General features: G+C 36.8%; 2 protein-coding genes and 1 gene segment (V, D, J or C); 1 reads left to right on the forward strand and 2 right to left on the reverse strand.

Annotated features, from left to right (window-relative positions):
- The window catches only part of LOC121523649, an 820,099-nt gene that overhangs the window by 283,246 nt on the left and 523,531 nt on the right, over positions 1-13,322 (forward strand).
- The window catches only part of LOC121523651 (immunoglobulin kappa light chain-like), an 813,481-nt gene that overhangs the window by 281,490 nt on the left and 518,669 nt on the right, over positions 1-13,322 (reverse strand). The gene's annotated exons all lie outside the window — the stretch shown is intronic.
- Positions 6,433-8,021, reverse strand: LOC121523640 (gastrula zinc finger protein XlCGF57.1-like). The gene has a single exon (XM_041808583.1). The coding sequence runs from the start codon at positions 7,594-7,596 to the stop codon at positions 6,724-6,726; it is 873 nt and encodes a 290-aa protein (XP_041664517.1). The 5' UTR covers positions 7,597-8,021; the 3' UTR covers positions 6,433-6,723.

The following is a 13,322-nucleotide window of genomic DNA, read 5'->3' on the forward strand; positions in this document are numbered from 1 at the left end:
GCTCACCTTTTCTTACCACACTTTTCCCTTCCACTCAGCTTTCCATGTATATGGTGTGATACAGCCTCTACCAACAGCCTGCCGTTTATCCTCCTTGTAAAGGGTGTCAATGATTGGAAAGTCAGCAGTCTTGAATTTGTGTGTACTGAACCAGAGTGAGACAATAAAGGCTCAGGAAACCTCTGCAAATTGGACTTTTCCACAATATTCTAATATTTTGTGATAATGGATTTTAGATTTTTGTGAGTTGTAATCATCAAGATTAAAACGAAACAGCCTTGAAGTAATTAATGGAAATAATTAACTTTGAATGAGATCAGTCTACAACACTTATTACAAAAATCTGGGTCTGGACCAACAACTGGGTCGCAGGGGATTTTTGGGGTTTCCAAATTAGTTTTCAGAATTTCTTTGTGCCCGTTTTTAATGTAACATGCACATCTGCATCACATACAAATATCAACATGGAGAGCTCCACTCAAACAGCCAGTGAAGGTCCAAAGGGTCGAGCATGCGAAGAAAGCCTATGTGGCAGAGTGAAGTGGCTTCTTTCAGGTTTGTAGAACAGAAAGAACCAGGTCAGGATCAGACTGAGTCAAAAGTTGAATTGAAGTTCAAAATGTTCAATGGGATGAGCCCCAGACATGTTAATCATGTCCATATTTCATAGCCACTGTTGAATCACAGTTTGTTTGTGAAAACTAAAGGCTAACTATGGCCAACTCCACGTTGCCCGCTTAAAAAAATGACCTAACATCTTAACTTTACAGCCTTGGAAAAAAAACGCCTGGACAAATGATCAGGAAAAAAACACAATTCAATGACCGTTCACACACATGCTTCACGCTTTTCCCAATAGAATAACATTAAATAAAAAAAATAAATAAATATATAAAAAGGTCCGTAGAAAGTTGGTGTGTCCAAGAAAGAAAGCTCTATCGTTATCGTGAGCTAACTGTGGCTAACACTGTTCTGTGTGGATGCGAACATAGACTCGGCTCTCTATAAAGTTTAAACAAACTTCTAGAGGAAAACAGAAAACAAACCTGCTCGGTGCAGCTTTATTTCAGGAGTTCTAATCACTTTCAGCAGCTTTCTTTGTCGGTTGAGCTCCAGCGTGCATTCACGTTTTGTTTGTGCTGCAAGGTCTCTGTCGGCCGCAGCGAGCAGCCTCCGTTTGAATAAATCTTTAAGATCCCGAAACCCAGACATCTTACACAAATCCACAGGTCTAAGAGGGGAGAAAATAAAATTCACGTCTTAAAGATTACCCTGCTTAAGACACGCGATCTGCGTTCGGCGGGAAAGCGACTTAGACACCGGAAACAATTCTTCTTCTTCTCTAAGTTCAGTGGCGGATTGAAACCAACATGTAAGGCCCATACCGCCAGCTGCTGTACAGGAGTGTGCAACAGCTGGGTGACATGTTCTTCAGGTTACATTCATAATAATAGTGGTAGTAGTAGTAGTAGTAGTAGTAATAATAATAATAATAATAATAATGTTAATAATAACATAGAGGAAAATGTTTTATCATTTTTTTCTTGAAACCCCTTCCAAACACCAAGAACGTTCTAGATTAGTTCATATGTCCTGCTTTTTTAAAATAATTAATTTCTATTTGTTGCACACAGTGCCTTTAAAAACTAGTCATCCTCTTGAATGTTTTACCCTTTTATTATAGATCAATCATGTTCAATATGATTTGGCCTTTTTGACAAAATAAAAACACCCTGTTTAATATCAAAGTGAAACAGATTTCTACAAAGCAACCCCAACTAAAAAAAATATATAAGGTAAAATAAGTGACTGCATAAATATTCACCCCTTTTAAAGGGACTGACTTAATTCAAGAGGCCAAGGTCTAGCCAATTTTTGCTCATAGTCTCACATTTAGTGAAATGGGGATAACCTAAGTGCAGTGAATGTGTCTCAAGTGATTGTAGTGTGGAAGGCCCAGTCACCCTTTAACCTGCATTCCTGGCTACCATTACACCATGAAGACAAAAGAACACCCCAAGCAACTCGGAAGTAAGGTCATTAGAAAGAATGTTAGGGGATGGATACAAAAGAAAATTCCAAGGCACTGAACATCCCCTGGAGTTCAGTTAAACCATTGTCATGAAATGAAAGGAATATGGCACATGTGTAAATCTGCCTATATCAGGCTGTCCTTGCAAACTAAAAGGCCACCAAGACACTTATCACTAGTCTGAAGGAGGTCCAAGCTTCAGCAGCTGAGATGGGAGAGACTCTGCAGACAACAACTGTTGGCTGGGTTCTTCACCAGCCAAAGCTTTATGGGAGAGTGGCAACGAGAAAGCCACTGTTGAAAAAAACTTAGATTAAATCTGGACTAGAGTTCACAAAAGAGGCACATGGGAGACTCGGTGGTCAAGTGGAAGAAAGTTCTTGATGAGACCATGGAGCTGACAGTGGTGCTTTTTGGTCATGATACTATTTTTGCAGAGACCAAACACTGCACATCACCATAAACAGACCATGCCCACTGTGAAGCATAGTGGTGGCAGCATCATGCTGTGGGGAAGCTTCACAGCAGCCAGACATGGAAGGCTTGTAAAGGAGAGGGTAAAATTAATGTGGCAAAATATAGACGAATCCTAAGAGATAATCTTATTCACTAGTAGAGAACTACATCTTGGGAGAAGATTTATTCTCCAGGAAGACAATTACCCAAAATGTACAGTGAAAGCTACACAGAAATGGTTTAAAGACAACCAGGTGAATGTTCTGGAGTGGTCAAGTCAAAGCCCAGACTACAGTCCAAGTGAGAAATAGTTGCTCAATCAATCAAATTTAAATTGTTTGGCAGTTTTCATAAAACATAAAGAGCTTTACAAACCAACAATTGTATTAAAACTTTTACTGAGCTAAATTTAGTGGCTTTTTAGAAACACATAGATGTTACAACATAACATACAACTTTGTTAGATACAATAAAATATTAAATATCTTGTTACATGAAATGTGCATTGTTGTGTTGTAAACTGTGCTGAGCTTCAGTTTATGTCCCCACTGTGATGATGATCTTAACTGCACTTGGTCCTTATTCCTGAAAGGAAGTCTCTTATGCTGTCCTTGAGGCTCAAAGTAAATTAGGAATTGTTTCAAGAAAAAGTACCATTGCCTTTTGGATCATCACCTCATCATAAATTGGTTAATTTACTCTGACATCTATGGAATCGTTCAAATCAGACTTACGCAAAACATCCCAAGATTCAAAAATTAATACCACAGTTCAGGTGGTTCTGTAACAGCTCTCTGTTGAAAGGGTCTGGGTTATCAGCTCTGGCTGTTGTTACTCAATAGCCCATAATGTTTAGGAAGATTCATCTATCTTGTCAACTGTCTTCAACTAGCCACCTGCCCTGCCTTTATTCTTCACTGTAGCACCCAAACTGAACAGCTGGAGTCCAGACATGTGCGTCTGTCATTGGTAGCCATTCTCCTTATGAATTCTGACTTTCGGTGTTATTGCTAGAGTTAAATTTAGAGCTGTTGACAGTAAAACTCAAGGACAAAATATATTTTGAGATCAGACCAACCAACAAGAAACTCTGAAAATATGTGAACACACAATGCTTTACAACCACATTGTCCTAAAAAAATCATAATGAGAACTCAAACTTTACATGCATGATTAAATGTTTATTGTACATTAAGCAAGAGCAGAGCATAACAATCAAATTAACTGCGCAGATGGTTATCATTAAGAAGTACATATAAAGATAGTAAGATTTCAGTAAAAAAGAATGTGATTAAAAAGGACAACTCATGCATGGTGAGAAAATACCAAAGTGCTCTCGGCTTACTCACAGTAACTTTAAAATGATTTTCCAACCTGCATGTCATCTTTGCATCTTACTGATCTAAACCAGCACTGATCACTGCTCTCTCTCCTCTTCTGTAAGTTAGTCTTTTCTCCCTTCCTCTCCTCCTTTTTCTATGACAGCATTTCTTTCCCCGGGAACCAGAAGAATACACTAACCCTTCACTACATACTTTTAACATGATGTCTGCTCCTCTTAGGACTGGTGGGTAGATGGGAATGAACTGGATTATTTTGTATGACCAGAATTGGTCGGTGGGGTTTGGTTGTGGCTGTAAATACATTTAAGATGTTTCATAGCATTAACTTTTTTCAAGTACTTTACCATTACTAGTGTCACATTTAACAAACTGCTCAACCCCAGGTGAAAACAACCCAACTTTACAATGCTTGAAGTCTCTCCAGATTAACATGTGAGCATCCAGTGTACACTGCAGCTGTCTATGCATGTAATTCATCAACTTGGTTGAAGCTTTCCCTGTACTCCCACAAGATGGGGCATATAAATGAGGACAAAGTTATTAGCCCCCCATGAAGATATCCTTTATTAAGAGTATTTCCCAAGTGCTGTTAAACAGAGCAAATCATTTTCATCACAGATTTTTTCAAACATCCTAGTTTTATTTCATGATGCTTAAAGTATTTAACTGTGCAAACAGAAACTAAATTATTTCACAAAAAAGTAGTAGGGTCAAAATAATGAGCTACAACACAACTACTGTTGTGCAATGATGGGCTTTACATTTGTAATAGTCAAAGCTTGTAAAATTAAGTAAAAACTGGGGGTTATCTTTCAATTTGCACACAGTTTGCAAACTTCAGTCAGAGCCAAAGCAGGAGAAGGATATACAAAGCTACCACAGGTTTCCAAATGTCTAGAACTGGAGTGAGAAATGTCATCAGGAAATTCAATGAGAGCCACACAGTACAGAACAAGCCTGGCAGCAGTGGGAAGAGAAAGATTTCAAAGCTCGGGAAATAAAACTAGTGAGAGATGTGTCTAAAGACCCCAGGACAACTGCCAAGACACTAGTTAAGGACTTAGTCAAGTCAGAAATTGTAGTCTCAAAGAAGACAATCACATAGAGCCCTGTACAGGAACGGACTGTGAGGTTGCAGACTAAGAAAGACTTAAATTTCTGCAGAATAGACACCTTCAAGCCAGACTGGAGTTTGCTTAGGACAGCCAAGGGAAAGATTATGCATACTGGAACATGCCCTTTGGTCAAATGAGACCAAACTAGAGCTATTTGGCCACTGAAGACATTCCGGTGCATCTGCAACAGGGAGTCTATAAACTGTGGAAGGAATCATGGAGAATATGTGAAGATTTTAAACGAAACCTTCAGTCAGCAGACAAACTGGAGGCCAAGGTCCATGCCAGACGACCATCAAATCTGGAGGAGCTCGAGAGATTGGCCAAAGGAAAATGAGCTGGGATTCCTCAGGAGACATGAGACTTGTTGAAAACTACAACAGACAACTACAAGCTGTTATCCAGCAAAAAAAAAAGAAAAGAGACAACATAATAGAGACTATTAGCATAAAAGGTGCTAATAATTTAGACCCTGGTATTTTTGAGGTTTGGGGATTTTTTTTTGTTTCTCTGTGCAAAGTCAAATAATGTAAGCATCTAAATAAAACCAGGATGTTTGGAAAATCTGTGTTAAAATTCCTTTTTCTGTTTAACAGCACTTGGGAAATACAAAAAAAACTGAATAAAAAAAAATTCCCTTCTCATCTGTAAACAGCACATATCACAATGTTTCCAGTTTCCCTGGTCTTTAATACCATTGTCACACTAGGGTGGTGGGGTAATCAATACAAAGCTCAGGTATAATAATTAGCCACTGATCCGGCCCTTCCCAATAAAACCTTGCTAAGCTCCTAAATCAATTCAACTGTAGTTCTGTCTTCTTGCTTGTTTACAGCAAATGTATTCCAAAATATATGGTGTGTTTAAAAATTTATCTCTGATATCACTTTACAGAGAATTTAATAAAAATATATCAAAAAAGCTAATGAATAGCGCTGGGAATGGCAACAGCCAGCTGCTGCATTAATCTTAGCAACCTGACTGACTTATTCAAACTCAGACATCTTAAAAAAAGCCGTTGATCCTGGATGAGCTAAACCATCCACTTTTCAAGGAATACTTGCTGTTCCTGTCTGGTCACAGACATTTCCTTCCAGCATGTAAGACAAACAAACTGAAAAGTTATTTTATCCTAAGTGCAATTAGCTTTTTGATGGTCTTAACATAACATTTATTTATCATTGATATGTGTTTAAATTATTTTCACTATTATTTACTGAGATGGTAATTGTGTCTGATGTGTTAGAACTTCATTCTGTCCATTGCCATGGTATCTGCAATGATTTGTGTGGTACTGCTATCTGCAAATTACTCTTCAGGGATAATAATATCCTTAATCCTTAAGGGTTCTGTCTGGGTGACTTAAAATATTTTAAGCCTGTTTAAATTCATTTTGAGAATAAGTGCAATCTGTGAGACCAAAAAGAACAATTATGGTTGAAAAAAAGTAATCAATACATCAATCATTAGTTTGTATAGCGCTAATTCATAGCAAAACTTGTTTCACAAAACATTACCATGATCATTCTTTGAGTTATGTAATTTACAAAGATCTAACATTAACCAACCATAATAAAAGAACTGAGAAATATGTATAAGTTACATAGGGGAGGAAAACTTATTTGGATTTCCACTGCTCTCAATAACACAGCTGTGCAACTCTTTCATCACAAACACTTCAAATAAATTGCTTTACCGCTGAGTAGATAAACTAGTGTCTTCTTACTTGCCACCTAGTGTGTTTATTTTATTTCATTTTCTACCACAAACGGAGCAACTACAAGGTTTCCCCAACTGTGTGGACAGTCAAATGTTCCTTATAATGTCCCTTTTGGGAAAACTTTTTACCACAAACTGAACAACTAAATGGTTTCTCCCCTGTGTGGACACTCATGTGCAGTTTAAGATTTCCTTTACGAGGAAAACTCTTATGACAAATTGAACAACTAAATGGTTTCTCCCCTGTGTGAACAGTCAAGTGTGTCATCAGATTTCCCTGCTGGGAAAATCCCTTACCACAAACCGAACAAGTAAATGGTTTCTCCCCTGTGTGGACACTCAAGTGATCCCTCAGATATACCTTTTGGGAAAAACTTTTACCACAAACTGAACAGCTAAATGGTTTCTCCTCCGTGTGGACATTCATGTGCAGCTTCAGATTTCCTTTGCTTGGAAATCTTTTACCACAAATTGAACAGCTAAATGGTTTCTCCCCTGTGTGGACAGTCATGTGGATCTTCAGACCTCCTTGACGGGAAAAACTTTTCTGACAAATTGAACAACCAAACGGTTTCTCCCCTGTATGGACATTCATGTGCAGCTTCATACTTCCCTGACGAGAAAAACTTTTTTGACAAACAGAGCAACTAAATGGTTTCTCCCCTGTGTGGACTCTCATGTGTGTCACTAACATTTGTTTAATTCGAAAACTTTTCTTACAAACTGCACAACTAAATGGTTTCTCCCCTGTGTGGATAGTTAAGTGTTTCTTTAGATGGCTTTGGCTAGAAATTTTTTTATGACAAACAGAACAACTAAATTGTTTCTCTTCTGTATGGGTTCCTTTGTGTTTCTTCACTTGCCCCTTCTGTCCAATGCTTGAGGCACATTCAGAGGAGATAGATGATGTATTTCCAGTGTTGCATTTCATTTCACTTACAGCTGCATCTTTGTTTTGCAGAGGCTCTAAACTTTCCTTAGATTCATCACTCTCCTCCCAATCAGAACTGTCATCAGTCTCAGTGCCAGAAAGGTCTGAAGTCTTGTCAGGAGTATCCCACTGTAAATGACTGATGAGATTTGAGTCTCTCTCTGCTTCTGATCCTCCACAGTCATCTCCATCATATTCTGTTTTCAAATGCTCTGTGTCTCTGCTCTCTTCACTTTGGTTTCCATCAAGCTGTGAGGACTGAGCATTCTCACCATCCTCTTCTTCATGCTTCACAGTGACAGGAATAAATGTTAACACCTTGATATCAGCCTCCTCTGCTCCTTGAAGCTGCTCTCTCTCCTGACTGATCCACTGTTCCTCCTGTTCCTCTTTAACCTGTGCTGGTTCTGGTGACTCCTCCTGGTTCAGAATGAAACTACTCTCCTGCTGCTCAAGGAGAACTTCCTCCTCTTTCACCACCACCTGCTGGACATCTGTGGAGAAAAAGAAAGCATAAAACTTTCTGAAAGATTTAATTTTTCATTCACAGTAGATAACAGAAGACTCTACTTTCTGCATTGCTGGGATTTAGTTTAGTTTGTTTTAATTCCCCAAAAGCTTTTCTATAGCAGCAGCTAATTTTCCTCGGGTCTACTTAATTGCAATGTGGTAATGGATAGAAAACACACAAATAGATAAACAAAAAACACACATAAACAAAGACACATCTTATAACACATAATACAGAACAATACTGTAAAAGCTCCATTACTGAATCTACTTCTATCTCTTAACTAAAAAAAAAATGTAGTGACCTTAAAAAAAGCTAATCAATAGAATTCATCTTTTGGTAGTACTCTTCAAATTTACTTTTCAAACTTGTGATATTTTTCTGTTGGGTTATAGATTTTGGGAGTGAGTTCTACTCTTTCATTGGTCTAGACATCACTGCCTTTAGTCTGGCTGTTTTGTATTTAGGTAAAGTGAAATAACTTCCAACTGTATACCATAATTATGCATCTCTGCACTGAATGACAACTTTTCAAGCAGATAAGAGGTTTCTTGGTTGTGAAAAATATTTCTCATGAAAACCCTCAGTAAGAACATCAATCTGTTTCTAACTTCCAACCATGAAAGACATTCATGCATTTTAAGGACATTTAGAAAGAGCCACATAAGCTGCTTTGTTCTGTACAAGTTGCTGGTTTCTTATATTTTCTAGTGAACTATTGGACTAAACTGCTGCAAAATAATCTAAATGTGACAAACCAAAGCTCAGATTATTTGCTTTACTATTCTTTGTGTCAAATATGTTGCACATCTTTTGAGTATAGACAAAGTGTTTCCATTTACCTATTATAACTACGAGTAAATTAACTTCATACACATGTTCAGTTGTTGTATTTTTAATACTGAGATCAAGCTTTGGATTGATAGTAAAAAAAATAATTTGTTCCTATAACCAAACTTTTAGCTTTTAATATATTCAAAACACGCTTTGAATCTAATCAACAACCGATTTCATTTCTTAAGCTAAGTGTTTAAGTTCTCAATTGTTGATTCAGCCATAGTAGAATAACCAGCATTCATTGCAATATGAGAATTTTTGTATAGCAAAGGAAATTGATGAGTAAAAACTGAATGTAGAAGCGGCCCAAGACAGCATCGATTTTAATTCATAATAACGCAGAGGGCGAAAACATGTAGTGTTTTATTTTTCTCAGCAATAAGTCACGATGAGGATGCAGAAAAATCTAGAAGCACTGCTCCTTCAATTTCCCTCTGTTCCGTCTCCTCATACCAATCAACCATCTGTGTCAGAGATGTGACGGTAGAGTATTTCTCTCTGTATGAATGTTGATAATCAGAAAACAGTGATCAAAAGAATAAAACTGAGCCATCAAGAAAAAAGACTTCTCACAGTAGTCTTAAGTTTTCTCCAATCTACCATCACATATTTCATTATGATACACTGCAGTGCATTGCTGGAAGAGGCTTCTGACAGGGGGTCAATAAAATCACTGACCTTAGTGACATTTGTATCTCCTAGCCAATGCACCAACAGGGTTAAGACTCTTGTAAAGAAAACCATGTGCTGTTTTTAATCAACTTAACCACAAACCGTTGTGATCAAAGATGATATTTTCAGAATAACTGAATGTTTGTGACCCTGAAAAAAACTACCAATCCAAAATGACACTGTGAAGCAAAACAGATCATTGTTCTAAAGTGAATTCGCATAATATAATTAAACAGAAAAGCAAATAACAAATTGTAGGTTGACTTTGAAATAAAAAAGGCAGCGCTGGGAATCGGTCTAATGTTTGTTACAGCAATGGGGCATTTAAGACTGCGAGATTTTAAGAGTGCTAAAGCAGCCCTAAATTTCAAAACAACAAGGGCACTGTTCCACCAATATGTTTAAATCTGTCAGTATTTTTAAGTCCCTTGATTCTTAATCTATTTAATATAAAAAACATAGTATATCATATCTATATCAAAGTTACGTGCCCAATATTATGCCCAAAAAAGCAACCCCTCCCTACAGTTGGATTTGTCCAAAAGACAAACTTAGACCAGCAGGTAAACATACTCAAATGCAGAAACGACAGGTTGCTCTAAGTTATGTAAGTTGTTAGTGAAGCATTATCTTAATAAACATAAAATATTGCAAGTTTCACATTAAGCAACAACTAAAAATAACCTTCCCTCATTCTTCCCACTTTCACTTGTTAGCTGTTGTTAGTTAGCCTCCAGTAACATAACCTCTAGTTTAGAATTGATAAGGAGAGGTCCTGCTTTCAAAACATTTTTGATAAAATAGTGGACCTGGAAAAATATTAGTGTTAAAATATGTCTAGACTTCCCACTTCTGCACAATTAACATAGCTGCAACACTGATGTCGGGCTGTGCAATCACATAATGGCATAAATACAGGATCAAATAAGGGTCATAAATATTTTGAACCTGTAAAAAGATTTCCTAACTGTAAAAGCATTTTGTGCACAAGGTTAAGATTTGTTTATGTGCAAAAAAATATTTGTAAATGGAGAAAAATATTGTGCATTTGTTAAAAAAAAATTGCATATGTAGAAAAAAAGTTAACTGTAAAATTAGTTTGTGCTCCCAGTTCAGATTTGCAAATGTGCAAAAAATGTGACTGTAAAAACCATTTGTTTCCTAAAACTAAACTCAGCTGAACAACCTTAAAAAGCCTGGGCTGCCAACATTGAACACATAGCTTTGTTTGTGTTCAGCTCACCACTGTGCCTCTAACAGTCTTTGCTAAAATTTGTGTAACGTGCCTTGAACTTGTGGGCAATGGTTTCAGTAAACTGGGCCTGGGAACAGTTTATTTTTAGGCACACACTCACATGTAGAATTATGTTTGTTTAGTCAGACTAGGTTAAGGGGGGCTATTTTTCTGTTAGCTTAGCTTTGTCAGTTTGAATTTATTTTCAATTCTTTTCAACAAGCACTTACATTTTAATACACAGGTTTAGAGATACTTGATTATTAGTAGGGCTGAACGACTTGGGAAAATACTCCAATTGCGTTTTTTGTTTTTTATCCAATATTGCAATTGCATTTTGACATGACATTGACATTGACATTATTTTTTTTCTATTTCTCATCCTATGTATTTTCCAACATACACAAGCAATGATTAATACTATATTATAACAAACACAATATAACTATAACCAAGGGTTTAACAATTTTGACAAAATATCTAATTATGGAGATATTGGCTCATATTGCAACTTGGAAATGAATCTTTGTAAAGGAGTGACGATCTTTATGCCATCCTCATATTTGATAAGAAAACATACAAAAATGAAGAAAAAATGATTTTTTTGTGGGCTATTCTCAAAAGATGCTGCAAAAATTAAATAAATAAACTGGTATTTTGACACAAATGTCAAGTTAAAGAAATATTTTATTTTATTTTGTCTTATAAAAATTGCAGCAGACCACATTGCTATTGAATCTAATTTGCAATTAATTTCCCAGCCCTAGTTATTTGTTGAGCAGCACTCTTCTGTCCTTTTGTTCTGTCTCACCATTTGTTTGCAGCACAGTTTTACTTCTTTTTTTTTTAACAAATGAAATTAATTTACCAAGAAAATGTGGTTTTATGTTACAACTCATTATTCCCAATGAGCTGGGTCATGACATAGCATTAAAAAACTGTCTAAAAAAAATACATTTAGGGACAAAATTTCCTTAGCAATGTACTGACTGAAATGGAAACACAAGACAGGAGAAAGCCCTGATTTTTGTTAATGAATACTGGCACACAGTGGTAAATGCTGGTCTTTAGTTGATATCAAATTTGAATGGATGAAATGTAAAATAAAGATAAGATCATTTGAAGGTGTTTTACATAAAATTAATGTTTCTTTCTCCTGAGCTGTGTGGGTTTCTCCACTAACAAGTATTCAGTATTGCTGAGAAATTACACTAATACTGATAAAAATTGACCTAAAATGAAGCAATTTTGCAAAATGAAAATTAAACTGAACCGACAAATCAACAGTACAAAACTAATCAAAACTAAAATGAAATTGAGAACGCAAAGTAAAAACTGGTTAAAATGCCGGACTATTATAACATGAGCCAGCAGTTCTTGAATGATGACAGCATGATGCCATTGACTGGTCTGCCCAGTTCCCCAGACCTGAATCCAATCGAGCACCTCTGGGACATCATGCATCCTGACATAGACCACCACGACATACACCAGACTGTCCCGGAGCGAACTGATGATGCCCTGGTCCAGGTCTGGAAGGACTTCTTATCAGGAACATGCCCGGAAGTTGTGATCTCGTTTTCTCACTTTGATTTTGAGAATAATTCTGAATCCGGTCCTCAACGGGTTCACGATTTTGGTTTCCATAGATCGTTCTTACGTTATTTTACTCAAAACGGGACACAGTTCGTCGTGGATATTTTCAACTTAAATATTTCATTCACCAAGATCTGGGATGTAAGCTCTATTTTCTCCAATGGAAATATCCGCCATCGCTGATTCATGTTTGACACTTGGACCAAAAAGACACACGCCACGTCACCTTCCAAAATGCATTTTCGCTGACAATCATCGCTCATAACAAAACGTTTTATGATACATGAAAATCACAAACAGTCACCCAGAAAAGATTTTTGAGTCCAGAAGACATAGCTTCAGTTATAAGGAGTTAGCTGTGGCTAACCCTGTACTGTGAGGATGTGAACGTTAGCTACAGGCTCTGAAACATTTACAGAGAAAAGGTTTAGAGAGGAAGAAAGGAAACAAACCTGGAAGATCCAGCAATCCCGACATTTTTGATTAGGGATCAATTTCATACGGTTTTCTGGGATTTATAGGCTCCTAAAGGCCGCTGAATCATCAAACGATGCTCGACAACGAAGAAAACACCACTTCCTGTACATTAATTTGGCCTTCACAATAAAAGTACAGCTTCAAATTTCCAACCTTAAATTTAACAAACCTGATAAAGCCAGTGAAATTTCAGAGGCATTAACATAGACTTACATACAGACGAAAATGCTGATATTAATTCATAAATGATTAATTCTTATTGAAATCACACAACTATCAAAGGTAGATGCAGTTTTTTCTGTATTCATAACAAAATAATAACTCAAAGACACAATTGAAAACCAATAGAATGCCACATTTACTGGTACAGAAAGACACACTTGTGAATTTTATAAATAT

The sequence above is a fragment of the Cheilinus undulatus genome, linkage group 16, assembly GCF_018320785.1.
Source record: "Cheilinus undulatus linkage group 16, ASM1832078v1, whole genome shotgun sequence".
In the NCBI taxonomy this organism is placed as follows: domain Eukaryota; kingdom Metazoa; phylum Chordata; class Actinopteri; order Labriformes; family Labridae; genus Cheilinus; species Cheilinus undulatus.

Excerpts from the sequence above, each read along its gene's own strand:
- LOC121523640 (XM_041808583.1), bottom strand. The coding sequence starts at position 7,596 with ATGAAATGCAACACTGGAAATACATCATCTATCTCCTCTGAATGTGCC.